The 18,781-nt window shown below is 45.7% G+C and overlaps 1 protein-coding gene across 2 annotated transcripts in view; it reads left to right on the top strand.

Annotated features, from left to right (window-relative positions):
- Positions 1-18,169, top strand: part of rabgap1l (RAB GTPase activating protein 1-like) — a 101,140-nt gene extending 82,971 nt beyond the window's left edge. For both annotated transcript variants that reach the window (XM_085138429.1, XM_085138430.1), the window contains exons 19-26: positions 184-312; positions 11,048-11,140; positions 14,429-14,539; positions 14,717-14,821; positions 15,630-15,713; positions 15,804-15,875; positions 17,047-17,247; positions 17,589-18,169. In XM_085138429.1, the coding sequence (XP_084994555.1) occupies positions 184-312; positions 11,048-11,140; positions 14,429-14,539; positions 14,717-14,821; positions 15,630-15,713; positions 15,804-15,875; positions 17,047-17,247; positions 17,589-17,744 (951 nt within the window). In that variant the 3' untranslated portion in view covers positions 17,745-18,169. The remainder of the gene's footprint in view (positions 1-183; positions 313-11,047; positions 11,141-14,428; positions 14,540-14,716; positions 14,822-15,629; positions 15,714-15,803; positions 15,876-17,046; positions 17,248-17,588) is intronic.
- Positions 18,170-18,781: the final 612 nt, after the last annotated feature.

An 18,781-nucleotide genomic window follows, 5' to 3' on the forward strand; every position in this document is an offset into this window, starting at 1 on the left:
ATTGTTTTACAATAAGAGCTATAACACATAAGGGAGCTTACAACAAGTGTGTAGCTACAGTTTTCTCTGTATTATCACTGGTTCTTAGTCTTTGTGAGTATAAAACTCTCATTAAGACGTTTGTGACTCATTGATCATCCCTTGTTGTTCTCTCTCCTCCCACTCCTCCTCGCCTCCTTCCAGACGTCTAAAGAGGACCTGTTGCAGGCAGACTTCGAGGGGGCTCTCAAGTTCTTCAGAGTCCAGCTCCCCAAACGATACAGAGCTGCAGAGAACGCCCGAAGGCTCATGGAGCAGGCCTGCAACATCAAGGTAAGAGATGGTTGTGCAAGTGTGTACAAACACACATAATAAAGGGTATTGTTGTAAATCTTGTATCCACTGAGCCAGATGAGTCAGCGGTGCAGTTCTGGCTGCTGTATGTGGTTGTAGTCTGTGGTAGTCTGGACCACAGCAGCACCCGTGGTTTGTGCACGCTGCACTCTCTCTCAGGTGGCCTGCAGCGGTTTATCGCACTCGCTGAGCTGTTTGTTCATGTGCCACAGCAGGGTCACTCGTGTTTCACGTGCAACACGCTCTGCACAGGTGAGCTGTGACTAAATGCTGTAGTTTAAGGAACTTTAGTGATTACGTTGTCTCATTCTGGGTATTGAAAGCCATCCTGAAATGTAAAGAGCATCACTCACTGTGAAGCAGGAAGGAACTGAGCCCTCTGCTGTCAGAGCGCGCTAATGAAGTGATGTGCAGTAGGAGGAAGTATCTGTGGAGTTTCTGTACCATATACTTTATTATCTTTGCTTCTTTATTGTGCATTTGTTGTCCTCTGCTCTGTGAATCCATCACCTACAACACGCTTTCTGTGGATGGCGGTCCAGGCCGTGTTTTCCCTAAAATACTTCCTGATGCCGTTACGACCCTCCTACTGACCTTAAAGCAGCCGCTGGCATTCAGGGAATTTGCCGAGTTCACCAGAGACCAAAGAACGGTACACGGTGTGTGTGACGCTGTGTGTACTTGTGTCAGCGGTTTGTGTTACGACAGAGGAAGGAAGGAGAAAAAAGATGGAGGAGATAATCCTCCACCCTCCTCTCCCCTGCGTCTCAGTGATACTTTACATTTTCTTATCCCGAGCGAGTCGAGGCCACGTTGATAGGATGCTGTTCTCTTATGATTCTCGTGTGCTGCTGCGTTTGTCGTCATACAGGATTTCCTGTATTGCGGCTCAGGCTTTAGTAGTATTTTGGTTCTGTGCACCCCCACAACCTGTTTACTTCAAAACGGGTGTAAACAGCATAGACGTGTTCTGTGGTGTGCAGTTAAACAGGCGTCAAGGGAAGGCTGTAAAAACTTTGACAGAGTGTGTGGTTCCCATCAGTGTCCTGATTCACACGTGAGGAGGAAGATGAGTTATCGCCAAAGAACGTGTGTGTGTCTGTGTGTGTGTGTGGGTGTGTGTGTGTGGCAAAGTGCTTCTACGCAGTGTACCAGGGGCACGGAGAAAAGTTGTCGTACCATAGGCACGAGGAGTGTGTGTGTTCTTCTGTCTGATGACGAGCAGAAACACTTGGCACCTCGTTCTGCTCGTCCCTTCCCCGTACCTCGCCGTTCTCTCGCTCCTCCGTTGTTTCTTGCGTTGGCGTATTTATCTTTCCCGCTCTTCCTCTCTCTCTCTCTCTCTTGTGAGAGAAACTGTACGAGCTGAGCACAGACTTTCTTTTTTTTGGCACTTTGCTCAAACAAAAACACAAACTGTGGTCGACTTCTTGCCATCTTAGCCAATCAGAAACATGCAGAGTGTGGCTCATCGGCTAATTGGCCACAAAGTAGCGCCGTGATCGAACGAGCGTTTGTGCTTAATTTGGAATGACTGACTCGTTATCATGAGGCTCGTTTGAAGAACGTGCTGAAGTTGTTCATGTCGGCCTCACAGCTGAGACTGAAGATGGAAACAGAGAATTCAGGGATTTAAAGCTTTTTGGGAGAAGTGAGGAACCAAAACATGAAAGTAGAGACTTGTACCTGTGATATAAACGTCATCTCGAGTTGTTACCTTTTCTTTGTTAACTCGTAAAACAGATTTCCTCCCCGTGGACAGAGGTGTGAAACCGTAAGAGGAGAAAGGAGTCTTGCTTTTTGTCCGACTGCCCACTCACACCAGCCGACCCACAGGTCACATGTTACATAAGCTTGAATATGTCACGTTACACAACGCCACATGAAATCTAACCGGGCCACGTACGGTTATGCCAGTCGTGTCGCAAAACCAAACCTTCCACTAATTTCTGGACTTGTTACGCTCTCGGCCGTCCCACACGCTCGCTGATGACTGTGACGCTCTGTTAGTCATATTTCTACCAGGCGAGATCAAAGATGAGAGAAGGAAGCAGCCACTGTCAACGTATCTGATTTTCCACTCGTGAGAAGTTAAACCGTTTGATTTGTAAATGAAAGGCTGTTGGTAGTAGCCATCTTTGTGGGGAAGACATGCTAGCACCGCTTCAGCTAATGGCAGCACTTCTTTCTCATCACGCTCTCCTTCTACATATTTTCTGCCGACGTTTAAATCGGATCAACCAAATTCTATAAGCTGCTTAAAACGGGGAAAGAATTCGCCGGCACCTCTGCTTGATGAACACGACGGGGTAGCAGGGGGGCTCAGCCTTTCTGGGGATCAGGAATTTAAATTTCTAGGCTTCTTAAACGTTCATCGGAGCGCAGCTGGAGTTATTAAGAAAGCAAAACTTTAATGAACTGAGAGGACGAGAGAAGGCTGTGTTTGCGTTTATAGAGAGTCACAGCTGTAGCTTGTCAAAGAAAGGCTGAGTGAATTATTATTACATTATTATTACATTATTACCGTATTAAAGGGGTTTGGAGGATCTCGCGCCGTCCGTCGCTCCCTCAGGTTTGTCTCGGTGAATAGTAAATGTAGCAGTGCACTGGAGCGTGTGCACCTGAAGGTCAGTTTTAGTGTTTGAATCCTTTAGCACAGCTGCTGCAGTGTTCAGGAAACGATCTCCAGGCTCGTCGAAGGACCGTCAGAGCTCTTTCAAATTCAAATTTTAGTTGTCACATACACAGTACGATATGCAGTGAAATGCTTAGACAACTGCTCGTGACCTAAAGAAAAAAAGAAAAGGCTATGAATAAGATAGGAAATAAATATGAAAATTAAAAAGGGTAAATTTAACCAGGAAGGAATAAAATAAAATAAAATATAAAAATTAAGTTAAAAATGAGATAACTGTACAACACAAATTACAATGAAGGGTAAATTTAACTGGGAAAGAATAAGATAAAATATATAAATTAAAGTTGAAAATAAAATAACTGTACAACAAAATACACAGTATAGAAATATATAAGAATGTATGAAGAAATATAAATATATATATACACAATAACAGCAGCTGTACAAGTATTAACTGGAAATGAGGAATATAATGTCCAGTGTTGTGCAATCCACATTATTTAGTGCAGTGCAAATATGCTTAAAGTGATTTAAGTGATGAAGTGAAAACAATGTCAAGAATGTCCAGTGTGTGTGTAAGAACTATATGTGTGTCTTCTTTGGATCCTGGTCGCCTCTTTGTTCTGTTCTCTGTCAGGACGGTCCCACACTGCTTCAGTAATGCTGATGTCTGGGGAGGCCCATCCATGACGGGCAGCTTTCCACTGTGGCTGAAGCGCAGAAAAGCAGGACAGAGCCTGTGGTTTTATTCTTGAATAACTCATAGGCAAGAAAACCATATTGGTCTGATAATGATGAAGGACTGGGCTGAAAACGAGTTATTGTGCAAAGACAAACAGTCCAGACTGTGAGGTTTTAACCTCCTGGGTGGATCACAAAGACTAACTTTGCCTACATAAGCTGCCTCGTTACTGTGTGTGGCTGCAGACTCACTACTGTGCTTTGTGCTGCCCAGCTCGTGACCATGTCTGAGGAGACCGTCACAGTTATGCTGACGTTTCACGGCCTTTAAGGTGTCGCAAATAAATACAACAAAAAAGAAGATTTATTCCCAACACACAGGAAAAGACCCAGCAAAACTGAGTTAACAATGAAAACCCTGAAAACCATAAATGTCACACTCGAGCTTCAACTCTCGCGGACCAGTACCAAACGACTCACAGACCAGTACCGGGGGCTGGGGACCGCTGGTTATGTAATCAAACAGACTCGGGATGGTTTTCTCGGGAAAATGGAAACATCTGCACCACAGCAGTCCTGTCACTGGACCAGCCAAACCCATCGTTCCCATTGGTCAGCTCTGTTCAGTCTCATCCTCCGTGCCTTGGAGGATTCGGCTGCACTGGCTCCCCGTTAAATTCAGAATCCAGTTTAAGGTTTTGACCTTGACTTTCAGGGCTCTGCATGGACAAGCACCAACATAAGTGAACTTTTACATCCATACATTCCCAGCAGATCCCTGAGGTCATGTGACCTGGGCTTGCTGGTTGTCCAACACACGAGGCTGAAAACAAAAGGCGACAAAGCTTTTGTAACTGTCTCCCTTTGAGCCTGAGATCTGTGGACTCCGTGGTCGCTTTTAAAAAACAGCTAAAAACTCATCTTTTTAAACTTGCTTTTGGTTGATTTTTATTTTTAGGTTTTAGCTTCTGTGAAGCACTTTGTGATTTTTATCTTGAAAGGTGCTGTATAAATAAAGTTTTACTTACTTACTTGGCGTCGGTTACTTATTCAGTTGGAGTGAAACGCAGACCCGTCTGTAGTCCTGGCTGGTTAGCTAGTAAATATTAACTTTTAACTACTTCATTTCACTTAAACTTTAACTTTGTTGACTTATAAAGGAGTGAAAGAGTAATTTGCACCAGGATTTAAATGAGTGTTTTACACGTTTAGCTCTGGCTGTTGCTCCACGTTGAGTGGATGAGACTGAGAGAATAACTGATAGAAGGCAAACTGTAGACTCTGAAGCTCCAAAGTCGCTTAAAGAAAAAGAAAAGCAGGAGCTTTTCATGCCTATGTGGGTTTCACGTGTAGGTTTCAGCTCTGGGTCCTTTCAGAGAACATTAAGCGTGCTCGGGCGTCTTCCAGGACACCTCTGCATTTGCTGTCACTTCACTTCCTGGTTGTGCTGTTGGGGCGATGTGCAACACAGACCGTCATGTCACTGTGGTTGATCTGACAACTTCCTTCCTATGTCCCCTAAGCTCTCACGTAAACAGTGCAGATGTGTGAACGAGCCTTTATCTGTATGTTTGTTACCAGCTGCAGGAAACAGAAATGTGCAGCCTGAAAGGAGCTGGAGATAGATGAGGACGGGGAGCGATAGCGAGGCTCAAATGAGAGAAGAGAGGAGGCAGCAACAGGGAAGTACTCACTCAGTGGAGGGGAAGAAAAAGCAAACTCATCGTCCTCTGTCACACACTTCTAGCGTTACAGAGAGAAACAAACAGGTGTGTTGTACTGCTCTCTCGCTGCCCCCACCTCTCCTCCTCTCGCTGGGCGGGGCTCGGCTCCTGAGGGACTCGCCTCCTCCTCACTGCCAGGAACAAAACCTGTCGGCTGCACTCTTTTCCTCCTCCTCGCTGCCGGGAGCAAGCGGGAGTCAAGATGATGCAGGAGGTGTCTATCATGGTGGCGTACGATGCTCACGTAGTCGACCGACCGGGCGAGGAGGACGCCTTGGCGTGCTTGGTTGCCCATTCCAGACCTCGCCGAGCTCCCAGACCAGTGGTAGGTCTGTTCTGATGTCTTGTAGTTTTTAAAACATCTACGACAGTTTGGCCTCATGTTTGTAGTTACTGCAGTTTTTAGACCAGCAACGTTTGAAGTCACCTGCCGCTGTAGCTGTTTTTCTTTTCTGTTGTTGCTTTCTTATCTTTATTTTATATTTTAAACGTCCTGCGTCACGTACAGAGGAGGAAAATGCGTTTTTCTTTCCGTGCGTTAAACGGTGTAAACACGTGTGTGAACATGTGGGTGTTTGTTCCTCTGAAAGTGTGTCAGATATTTGAGGTTTGTCAGTCAGCGCTGCTTCGTGACAGTCACTTTGTTTCAGTTACTGATCTTAATTTGGAATCAATGAGACGTGTGTTTGTTTCCTTCACGCGCTTCATTGAATTACGTGTTTTTTTTTCTCTGTGGCTCAAATGTCCGGCTGCTGTCGTCCTTATTTCCTCGGCTGCTCCTTCTTGTAACTGGACTTCACCCTTCCTCCGTTCTATTAGTCTGAGGTTTGGGACCAATTCCATTTTCTGCAGCAGCGATTCAGGTCAGGAATCTAAAAGTGGGCCTGGGACCATTTTGCTGCAGCGCCAGGAATCTTAAATTGCTTTTCCCTTGATTGGAGTGGACCTTCTAATATTTACAGTTTGATGATTCACCTTGGAGTCCAGTGGGTACAGTGTGTGTTACTCAGCAAGGTGATGCAGCTCGTGCGAGCTTGCTAAACAGACCCGTCCCTGAAATTCCTAAAATAATAAAAAACAGGAGGCATGTTTTACTGGGAATGCCAGCATGTAAGCCTGCACTCAGCTATGAAACAGTAATAATTACAAATCATTTATTGTTTCTGTCTTTATATTTCAGTCTGTTATATTTCAAAGTGCTGTTACACAAACATGAGCAGAATTGATCCGAGAGTGAGGTCGGGTCACGGTGGGCCTGAGGCCAGGGCCCGGCTGACCATGTAATGGAGTACTTGTGTTACGTGTAATGGAGTATTGTCTGGCATACAGGTCAGTTTACTCCTCGCTGTGTGGTGCTAGGATGGGGAGGTCATTTTCATCCCAGTGTCACCACACACACCAGTCTCGTCCTGCTTGCCCCGCCCACGTGGTCCTCCTTCAGCCTGCTCGTCTTTCTCAGCGCTCGTGTCTCTGTGTCCCTGTGTCTCTCTTTCCCTGTGTCCCTGTGTCTCTCTGTCTCTGTGTCCCTGTGTCTCTCTGTCTCTGTGTCCCTGTGTCTCTGTCTCTCTGTCTCTGTGTCCCTGTGTCTCTGTCTCTGTGTTCCTGTGTCTCTGTGTCTCTGTGTCCCTGTCTCTCTGTCTCTGCGTCTCTGTGTCTCTGTCTCTCTGTCCCTGTGTCCCTGTCTCTCTGTCTCTGCGTCTCTGTCTCTCTGTGTCTCTGTCTCTCTGTCTCTGCGTCTGTCTCTCTGTCTCTGCATCTGTCTCTGTGTCTCTGTCTCTGCGTCTCTGTGTCTCTGTGTCTCTGTGTCTGTCTCTCTGTCTCTGTGTCTCTGTCTCTGTGTCTGTGTCTCTCTGTCTCTGTCTGTGTCTCTGTCTCTGTGTCTCTGTGTCTCTGTGTCTGTCTCTGTGTCTGTCTCTGTGTCTCTGTCTCTCTGTCTCTGTGTCTGTGTCTCTGTCTCTCTGTCTGTGTCTCTGTGTCTGTGTCTCTGTGTCTGTCTCTCTGTCTCTGCATCTCTGTCTCTGTGTCTCTGTGTCTGTCTCTGTGTCTCTGTGTCTGTCTCTCTGTCTCTCTGTCTCTGTCTCTCTGTCTCTGTGTCTCTGTCTCTGTGTCTGTCTCTGTGTCTGTCTCTGTGTCTGTCTCTCTGTCTCTGTGTCTCTGTCTCTGTCTCTGTGTCTGTCTCTCTGTCTCTCTGTGTCTGTGTCTCTGTCTCTCTGTCTCTGTGTCTGTCTCTGTCTCTCTGTCTCTCTGTGTCTGTCTCTGTCTCTCTGTCTCTGTCTCTCTGTCTCTGTCTCTGTGTCTGTGTCTCTGTCTCTGTGTCCCTGTGTCTCTCTCTCTCTGTCTCTGTGTCCCTGTGTCTCTGTCTCTGCGTCTATGTCTCTGTGTCCCTGTGTCTCTGTCTCTGTGTCCCTGTGTCTCTGTCTCTCTGTCTCTGTCTCTGTCTCTGTCTCTCTGTGTCTCTGTCTCTCTGTCTCTGCGTCTCTGCGTCCCTGTGTCTGTGTCTCCCAGGTTAATCTGTGTCTCTGTGTCTCTGTCTCTCTGTCTCTCTGTCTCTGTCTCTCTGTCCCTGTGTCTGTCTCTCTGTCTCTCTGTGTCTGTGTCTCTGTCTCTGTCTCTCTGTCTCTGCGTCTCTGTCTCTCTTTCTCTCTGTCTCTGCCTCTCTGCGTCCCTGTGTCTGTGTCTCCCAGGTTAATCTGTGTCTCTGCGTCTCTGTGTCTCCCTGTCCCTGTGTCTCCCAGGTTAATCTGTGTTTTGTGTCTCTGTGATCTTTGAGAAAGAGCTCGGATCGTCCTGCGCTCACGCTCGTGTGGTCGAGCTCTTTCCATCTGAAAAGGTTTCCGGCCAGTGAAAAGTCTCTTTTGGCCCGTTTCACACAAACATAATAAAGGGCGTGACGCACAACGACACACATGCATATCACCTGAGCAGCGAGAGAATATGCACAGACCTGCTGATAAGGTCGAAGTGCTGCGTCGTGTGTATGACGGAGCGTAAAACCTTAATACTGCGAGCGATGAAAGATTTACAGTTATCTTACACACTTCGACTCACTGTGAAGGACAACATGATTTAACTTGTTTCTCTGAAAAGTCGGAGCATGTACGTGAACGTCGTCTTTTTATTAAAACGAATTCGAGGAAAGCTGAAAGGTTACGGAGGCGGCGGTGCTGATTGTAGCTGCAGCAGGATGTTTAAAGAAAGCCTTGCTGCTCCTAACAAAGCAGCAAGGCTGTGTTGTAATGTTTGTGTGTTTTATGGGTGTTTGTGGGCAGCGGGTGTGTAACAGCAGCAGTGTAAGACACATTTCTTCAGTGATAGTTTGGCTGACTCAGTGATGATGTTAAGAAACGACATTATTAACAGTGAAGCTGTGAGATGAGAGCAAAGGGAAATGCAGAATAGTCACACGAGCAGCAGAAACTGCAGTAAAGACTGAATAAATGCGCCCGTCTAACTCCTGCGTGGAGCCATCGCACGCAGCGTGTGTGCAGCTCGTTACTGGTTAGATTCGGTTGTAGAGAACGCCTGAATGGGTGACATGAGACGATAAAGGAAAGTGAATGCGACACAGCAGAGAGGGAGGTTTATTTAAAACAGCAAACCTCAGGAAGCATGAGTCACTCCCTCGCCCTCGCTGAAACCCTCTCTCTCTCTCACAGATTGTTGGTACAATAATTTATGGCTGTTTCGTATCAGGAGGTTTACGAATAGATCAGCTGAGATGGAAGCTGCCTCTTTTTAAATATTGTTTTAAACAAGGAGCTAACTGCCGCTGCTGGACTGAAGCGTCAGCTGTTTAAAAACGCACGTGCAGCAGCTCGTCGTTGCCCACTCGCCTAACGCACACAGACTCCATGACGAGAAACACTGGACAGCGTGGCGGCGTCCAAAACGCCACGCAGTGACTGTCGTTGAACTGAATCTGGCAGCCCTGCAGGAGAACAGCACATTTGATTTGTCTCATTGTTTTGTTACAATAAAGCGATTATTAACCAGCCGCAGAGGCCAGGCTGCTCTTTCTTCCCACACAGATAACAGCTCTCCGACTCGTTTGGTCCTTATCTGCTCGGGAATTGAATGTCCGATAGATAACAGCGTGACGCTTGTTCGCCGATGCCCGAGTCGTAAAGTCGAGATTTAACTCGCAGGTCACTGGCAAGGACAGGTAATGACTGCCCAGGTGGGCGCTCTTAATAACTGGTCCTCTGGCTTTTAATCCTGATGGAAATGTGCAGCGGGATTTTTATCCCTGTTTTAAGCTAACATACTGCTGCGCTGTGTTGGCTCGTTTTCCAGGATGTAACCTGTGACGTGGGCACAGGTTACATCCTGGGTTACAGTGTAGTTCAAACACTGAGCTCCTTGTAATGCTTGTACAGCAGCTTTGGTCTTACTGGAGAAACGTTTGCAGTGTTGAAGCTGAAGAGAGAAAACTGGACTTTCTTTTTATCTGTGTTATCTTAAATGTACAGTGCATTCTCATCAGTGCCTCAGCTTCTGTACTCCCTGTACTAAACAACTCCAGTACAAATGCTTTTCTTCCAAATAAGGAAGTTTTTTATCTTTCTGGTTTCTGGAGTCGACAGTTTTCCTACAGTGAGGCTGTGAGCGCTGCTAGCTTCATTCATGCTGCTTCAGTGTAACATCGTGTGTGAAGCAGGCAGCAGTGGAGGACACACAACAACTACAAACACACAGTCTCAGAGGAGGGGGTCATGTGACTGTGACCCCCCCAGCCCTAGTAGTTGGCGCTATGGCAACGCTGTTACCACCCACCTTAACACACACACACCTAATGTAGTGAATTATGTGAGTAAAGCTGTGGTGTTTGGCGTCTCTTGGTGTCGAGGACTTTGGTAATGCTTCACTGATCTGAGCGTCTGTTAAAACCTTCAGTCTGATAATGAATCGAAATCATTTCATGATGGATTTGGTGCTTTTTACAAGTTGCTGTGACTGGTTTTGCAGAACAAAACTGCTGAAATGATTTCACATAGTGAGGCCTGAGCACGTGCAGTGACAGCACAGTTGCCCTGTAATGTGTCCATCGTGCAGCCTTGCAGCGGTGCATCATGCAGCGGTGCATCATGCAGCGGTGCAGCGGTGCAGCGTGAACTGGACGTTTCTGATCCACGGTTACCACTTGCTGATTTATAGCAGTACATTGTAAAGCTTGCGAGCCGAGTGCTTGTTTGGTTTGTTTTTCCTGTGTCTAATGATGTCTCGTGGGAAAGCAGCAGAACAACACGCAGATGTGCCGCAGATATTAACGCTGATAAAGGCAGACGCAGCAACAGAGAGTAGAAACTGTGCAACACGAGCCACAACACCGCAGAGTTTGATCGCTTTGATGTCACGTGACGCATCACATGGATGTTGTTTCATGTTGGTTTGTTTCTCAACGTGACACCTAACTCTGACCTTTGACCCCTGCTGCTTAATCCTGTCATGAAAGCAGCGTTGGTGCAAAGAGAAGTAGCTGATGGTTCCCACCGACAGAGGAAGATGATGCAAGAGCTGAGAGCCACTGACTGTTTTATCCAATTCCCTATTCCCGCTCCCCCCCCTCCCCCCCAGCTCACAAACAACTGGGATGGGCTGAGATTTTTATCAGGCCAAGTAAACAAAGTCAACAGTAAAACGATGATTTAATTAACTTTGCTGTTGTTTTCAGGTCCCGACCAAAAAGCTGAAGAAGTTTGAGAAGGAATATCAGACTCTGAGAGAGAGCCAGCTGCAACAAGAAGACCCCATCGAACGCTACCAGGTACGTACAGATAAGGTTCACCCACCAGGTGTGGATTTAAATCTGTTTTTTACACATGAAAGCAGCCCCCCCCCCGAGCTAAAGTGTTGAGCACTCGGCTCGTTACGTTTCTGATGAAGGAGCTGCCTTTATAGATAAAATTAGCCGTGATTCCAAGATTAGAAATGAGCACATGGCTGTTTGGTCTGTTTTTAAAACTGTCCTGACGTGAAACGCGACTTTTCTCGCCGCGCTGACTTTCATCATCGTCGACCCTGCTATTAATAAAAACGTATTTTTGGGCTGCTGGGTTGTTGTGGTTGTAAAGGTTTGTCTCCGCTGGGTTTATCTTTCTGTGTTCGTGAAACAAACTGAGGCAGATATTTGATGATTCTGACGAGTTTTATTTTTGGAGACTGTCCAGCTGCGTGAGGAGGACAGTTACTGTGTGAGTCAGTCGGATGAACCTGAATCATTTAAGGAAAGTAAGGCGTCACAGTAAAGAGTGGATGTTACATGTAAGCGTCATGTGATGATGAAGAATTACCTCCTCTTGGTTTCATGTTTCCACCCACAATTAGGCCAAACCGAGATGCACAAGTGCATCGTCGTAGTAAAGCTGCCAGTTAAGCACATCAGGCAGTATTTCTGTAGTCAGTATAATGGAATACAAAGTGCACAGTATATGATACATGATAGTGGCATCAACACTGAGATAATTAAAGACGCTGACAGGAAGGAGACGAGTGCAGAACAAAATAAATGTGACTTTACTGCAGCGTCTGAAGCAGCTCCTTTGTCTCTCCAAGTAATATTATGGACGCAGCATTTGATCTGATCACAAGACACAAACAACCATGACAGCCCCCCCAAAAAACCAAATTACGTCTGAATCTGCTTGTTAAAGGCAAAAGTGCCTCGTTGGTGTGTGAGCTGCTGCTTTTAGAGGAAGGAAGCGTTTATCACAGATAAGCTGCTGAAGCTGCGACAGCAGAAAGCTGTTCTCCTCCACAACAACAACACAAAAAACACACAAGCTGCTTGTAAAATGTAATTATTTCTATGTAGTTATTTTGTGACGATGTAACGATTCAGTGTTTCTATGAGGCTTCAGACCCCAGTTTAACTGTGCACTGGCTTCCTTTGTGTCCGAGCAGACGTGCTTTTGTATCTGCAGCACAAACTGAATTATTACTGAAAGCAGATAAATGGGAGGGCGAGTCGGGCTGGGCAGCGTCGAGCAGAGAAGGGAAGTCCGTGTCAGGATCATGTGTTAACGCCTGAGGCTCGATTTGAAAACGCTCGGTAAGCTTCTGCCCCAAAAACTATTTCATTTATATTTATGTGTCCTGAATCTGTGACTTCCTGTATGTGTTTATGGACTTTTACACTGGTATGATTTGACCGCGCTGACTGAAGTAGTTCAGGCTTTTATTGTAAACTATCAGCTGTGTCATCGTTCTGAATGATGACACGTGTGGGTAACAGCTGATCTGTTTTTTCCTCTTTTAAGTTCCTGCTGCTGTTTGTAAATAACAGATACGATTTCAGAGCTTTCAGATGAACCATTTGTTAGCGTACAGAGACTCAGGCAGGGTAAGAGTGGCGGGATATCAGGTCAGATGACTGCTCACAACCATCACAACACTTTTGTCCCGTTCATGGTCGTCATGTGAGCCTGTTTAAAGGCAGGCAGCAGTCATGAGACTCAGCTAATGGTCTGCAGTGAGGACCTGAGCCTGACACGGCCACCGATAACTGTAACGTCACAATAACGCCTTTTGTTTGAGTTAAACTGTGGTCATGTGATGATTGTATTAACACCGAGTCTGGATGAACCTCACAGACTGTACAGCAGAGATGTCTGTCAGCCAATCCAGTTCCACTTCATTCATGCAGCAGCAAATCACAACTCAGAGATCGTCATGTAAAAAAGACCGTTCGTCTGTTTTTTACGGAGCCCCGCAGGGGACATGGGAGAAAAAAAATAAGATGGACTTTTGCGAGATCTCGCAAAAGTTGAATTCCAACAATGGCGGCAGCTACTTAGTTGTAATATTACTGTTTCTGGGTCACAAAATACACTTTTAAGATATTTTTAGGCGTGAATGTAGTTGTGTAAACGTCAGATATCTGCTCGGTTTACAAGACATCACATATTTGCAAAAGTGCTCCGACGTTTTCGGAGATCTGACACCCACTAGCTCGAAGCTAACGGGAGGTCGAGACCTACTACAGCCGGGAGGAACACCGCTCTCCCGGCACATCGTGCCTCGACCTCCCGGTCGGCTTCGAGCTGGCGGCCTCCGAAGAATGCGGCTAAAACATTTGCGAGATCCCGAGTTTGTTTTGCGAGATCTCGCAAAAGTCCGAGATCTTTTTTTTTTTTCTCCCATGTCCCCTGCGGGGCTCCGTAGTTTTTCTACATTTAAGAAACGCTTTGATGACTCTGTTGTCACAGCTTCCCCTCAGGTAAGAGTCCTGGGGTCATCCTGGCTCTTTCCTTCACAGCACATAGAAATATTTTCATCTTCGTAATATGAACCGCCTTCGGCCTTCGCTCACTCCAAACATCTTGTCACATCTCGTTCAGGTTACTGTGATTCTCTTCTCTGTGATCATGAGTCTCTCCATAAACTGCAGTTCGTTCAAAAAGCAGCTGCTCGTCTTGTATCAGGACAGATCGACTGAACATATCTGTGCTTAAACAGCTCCGTTAGTTCACCTCCTGCTTCTTACCTTCAAAGCGCTTCATAACCTCGCTCCTCCATATTTATCTGATCTCCTCCACTTGTACACGCCCACTCGTACTCGCCGCTCTTCTTCCGTCCCACCTGCTCGCCTGACTTCACGGGACTCTGAGCCTTCAGTCCTTCTGCCCGAGACTTTGGACGCACTTCCAGCAGATCTCCAGACTACGAACTCTGTCTCCACTTTTAAATCGCGTCTTCAAACCCATCTACTGCAAACCCTTCATCATTTTCCATTTAGCTGCTGTTTTTATTTTGTTGTAAAGTGATGTAAAGTCACCTATAAATAAAATGGATTATTATTATTAGTCTTTGGTATTAAGTTGTAAGAAATACTGATATTTTTTTTATAAATTAAAACACAAATCAAAATAAATATAAATAGTTTTTCTAATATTTATTATTATATATTTGGCATCAATGTAGCAAAAGCTGTAAAAATGTGGAAATGCAGTTTCCTCCTGGGGCCAGACTGGAGTTTTCTTCTGGCTCGATTCTGGCCCGCGAGCCTTGTGTTTGACACCCCTGCTTTACAAGTGTGTGCGTTTGATGTCCGCAGAGAGAGAACCGTCGCCTTCAGGAGGCCAGCATGCGACTAGAACAGGAGAACGATGACCTGGCACACGAACTGGTCACCAGTAAAATCGCCCTGCGGAACGACCTTGACCAGGTAATAAAAAGTCTACGAAACCTCCAAACACTCTGAAACCGGAGCTGTTTACACATGTGCTTTAGCCGTGAACACCTTTACACAAATAAGCACACGTGAGAATGCAAACGTGTGTGTGTGTGTGTGTGTGTGTGTGTGTGTGTGTGTGTGTGTGTGTGTGTGTGTGTGTGCACTCAGGTAGAAGACAAGGCCGATGTTCTGAACAAAGAGTTGCTGACCACCAAGCAGCGTCTGGTGGAGACGGAGGAGGAGAAGAAACGACACGAGGAGGAGACGGCTCAGGTAACGTCCACACTGCTGCGATGAACGACGCTTAACAGGTTACATCAGTGACCAGAAAACACCAGAGTAAGCTGTGCAATCACAGCAGTGATCCAATAACACAGGCCCTGTATCTCTAATCTAAATCGGCCAAAGTCAAGAGCGCTGCGGCCCCCAAAAATCAGCCAACCAGTCTTAAATCTTCGCTCTAAGGCAGGAGGGGGGAACTCCAGGCCTCGAGGGCCGATGTGCTGCAGCTTTCAGATCTCACCCTGGGTCAACACCTGAATCAGATGGTGAGTTCATTACCGTCGGATCAAGGATGCATCTAAAGCCTGCAGGACAGCGGCCCTCGAGGCCTGGAGCTCCTCCCCCGCTTCTGCTCCGAGCAAAATCCAAGAGAAAGCCCTGTATGTCCTAACCCTGCCACTGGGACACAAAGGTCAATACAGAGCATTACATTTCAGTAATATCACAGTAATAATATTCACTTTTTATATAAATAAGTTGAACTGAATTTCTGTTGTTACTGTGGCCCACATGCAGTACCTGTGCAGCCCACCAGGGGGCCCCAGCTCACGCATTGATCTAGGGCTGATTTTCTTTCTGTGTAATTGGTAATAGTGAACCAGTTACACATCAACACACCCAGTAAATACAAAATCCCAGTTTGGTAGCAGTGAGAGATCACATAGCAGGCTCTAAAAGAGCGAATCAGGTAAAGTTACTGAGTCGAACACCTCGTGTCGTTATGCACAGTCAGCACATCTTTCTCATTAGTTTGTCGTTTTAAAAGAATAATTTTGACATCTTGTTCTTTCTGTCCCAGCTGAAGGAGGTGTTCAGGAGGGAGCTGGAAAAAGCAGAGCTGGAAATCAAGAAAACCACAGCAATCATAGCTGAATACAAGCAGGTCTGCTGGCGTCTTCTCATGTACAGCCTCTGAACTGCACTATTGATATATGCAAGTCAAACATAACCAGGTTTCCTCTCTGGGTTTCAGATCTGCTCCCAGCTGAGCACCAGGCTAGAAAAACAACAGGCGGCAACAAAAGAGGAGCTGGACATCGTCAGGGTGAGTCGATCCTGTTAATGCAAAGTGTGCTTCAGATGCAAATTAGGACACTTGCTGAGTCCGAAGGAAAAACACAGTTGCATGAAAGAACAAAAGACCTTTGAGCTTCAGGTTTGCACAATCAAGTCCTTAACCCTTTAAAGCTGGTCAGAGCAGCACGCTCTGTTTTGCGTAACTACTTTTAAATCCCAGTAGCTCTGCAACCACGTGAGCTAGTGCAATAATTTTTTTGCATATGAAACCGGAGGAGTTGTACTTACATCTTATGCCATCAGCTTGTCCTCGGTCACAGTTTCCTTCCACATATAACTTTGCAAAAACTGCATAAAAAGCACTTGCAGCAACAAAAACATAATATTCCAGAAACACGCTTTGCCGATCCGATCAGCTGTTTGTAACACTTCCTACGTCCATCAGCGTGAACTATCGCATGTCCGCCATGACCTGCCCGAAACCGGAAGTGACGTCATTTTCGGAAATGTAGTTTTTTTTTTACCATCAGGGCCTCATGAGCCTATACTGGTGTTTTTAAAAGTTATCTTTGACTGTATGACTTTCTGTGTGGTTTCTGGGATGCTTAGGACTCATATTGCACTGCTGGAAATAGTTTATTTTGATGCATATGCTGCTTTTTTGCAAATTTGCATTATAATATTTATTTTTGTTTTTCCTGCAGTGTATAAAAATTGGTGTATTTCAAAAATAAAACTATGAAGACACTCAAAATAAATTTCCTGTGGTGGGAAACTATTTTGTGCAACTTTTTTGTATTTACAGTTTTGAGGGATAAGCCTCTTAAATTTCTCTACTAGAAATATATGTTAAAAAAACAAAAACGATTTTAAATTTTTTTGTAGTTTATTGCACTTTTTTGCAATTTATGTAATTACTATGCACTTAATGCAGACATATTATTAAAATTTAGGCTGTAATGGTTGTATTGATGTATAGCAACTTGAAATGCTCCCAAAAATGGCTCCACAGCATGTAAACATATAATATAAGCTCTGGCGGGCTTGGTTCTATGGTAGGTCTTAAAGGGTTAATGGGCGTGATGCTGGTGTGGCGCTCTGTGTGCGTCTGGCAGAGTACCGCCTCGGGCCTGGATAAATGATACGGCGCAACATCACATGTTGCCGTGGTAACCCTGTGTTTTTATCCCCCCATGCAGAACAAAGTGATGGGCTGTCAGAACTGCAGGGACCTGTTTAGCACAGTCGGGTCCCTCCAGACTTCGTCTCCTGGTGCTGACAGAACGTCTTCAGAGCCACACGACGAGGAGAAGGACGGACTGAAGGAGCAGCTGAGACAGCTGGAGCTGGAGCTGGCGCAGACCAAACTACAGCTGGTGGAGGCGAAGTGCCGCATTCAGGTCAGCTGGTGTTTTCAGGGAGGCATGCCAAGCACGTGATCCAACCAAAAGCTGTAAAGACATTTAGCTAAAACACGTTGCTGATGATCTGATTGGCTGATCACGTGCACAGAACGCTGAACAGCAGCAGCAGGAAATTTCCTGTATGCACGTCAAACTTCCTGCGTCTGTTTTCTTTCTCTGCTGTGACAAATAACGACTGTAAGCTTAATAACATAAAACAGCACGTACAGAAGCATTGCCCACTGCAGGAGTGAAGAGTTGTAGAGTATTAAAGCACAGCGATGTGACACAGTGATAAACCTGCTCATGCTCTCATTAATGACTGAATCCTTCTGCAGGAGCTCGAGCATCAGCGGGGAGTTCTGATGACTGAGATTCAAGCCAATAAGAACTCTTGGTTCAGCAAGACTCTGGGGTCCCTGAAGAGCTCCGCGTCCTCTTCCTCCAGCTCCACATCCCAGACCCCGTCCTCTCCGAAGGAAGGCACTGCCTAGATCAAGCTCCTTCGCCCTCCCTCGCCCCTGCAGGATGCACACTAGAGCTGAGGAACACAAGTTGAAGAAGCAAGAAGCGCAAAAATGCAGTATTCCTTTTTCAGTAGGCGGAAACAGGAAGCTTCCTGGACCGCAGATAGCCCAAAACTGTGGGAAGAACCAGGCGGGGGACTGAATGAACCATCTGCCTGAGTTTGAGGGAAATATGAACCTTCTCCACTTCAGTGGATCAGAGCAGACGGGGCGAAGAAGTTCAGTGCTGGAACCTGGTTTGGTCTCTTCGCTCCACCTTGTGGCCAGATGGCGCTATTGCAGCAATATTGTGTGAAGTTTCCTGGTATCCTGTGTTGTGATCACAGTTATACGTTTAATCCTCAGTGCAGAAACAGCCCACACGTGCTCTGAGAAAGGAATACTGCATACAAGTGAGATAATACGAAACTTGTATTTCTTTATATTAATGTAACGTAAACAATGTTGTCTTATAAATATGTATAACTGATTAGTCTTTTTTTTTTAATAATCTTGTACAGAAAAAACACACGAGGCAAAGTTCTTAAATTTCTTTTCTACTCTTTGGAAACTGAATGTCATCTCTTTAGATGTTGAGGTAAGCACAGTGTGATCGATGTGGAGTCCAAACGCTGACGGGCCAAAGTGACAGCCGCCAGTTTCTGTTCCCTCTAACTCTGTTTTTATAGTCAAGACTTTGTAATCTTTTTTGGTTTTAATTTCTAAATCGAGATAAGATAAAGGCTAATTGTTTTTAGATAAGATGGTGGCAGGATTGGCCTCTAATTCTGTTATTTTATAAATATAAAACTGATAAAACGACGTGTTTGAGACATTAGCTGCATGTTTTTAGCTTTGTTGATCTCCTCGTTTTTAGCTGGAGATGTCACAGCTGCGTTCTTCTGATGAAAATCTTCAACCTCAAACATTAATAAGTAGGATTAATGCATACTTGTTGCAGTATTGCTCCACTACTGTTGCACAAAGGTGCCAACGCCCTCGTCCTTTGTTGTTGGATCATTATT

The sequence above is a fragment of the Neolamprologus multifasciatus genome, chromosome 17, assembly GCF_963576455.1.
Source record: "Neolamprologus multifasciatus chromosome 17, fNeoMul1.2, whole genome shotgun sequence".
NCBI classification, from domain to species: domain Eukaryota; kingdom Metazoa; phylum Chordata; class Actinopteri; order Cichliformes; family Cichlidae; genus Neolamprologus; species Neolamprologus multifasciatus.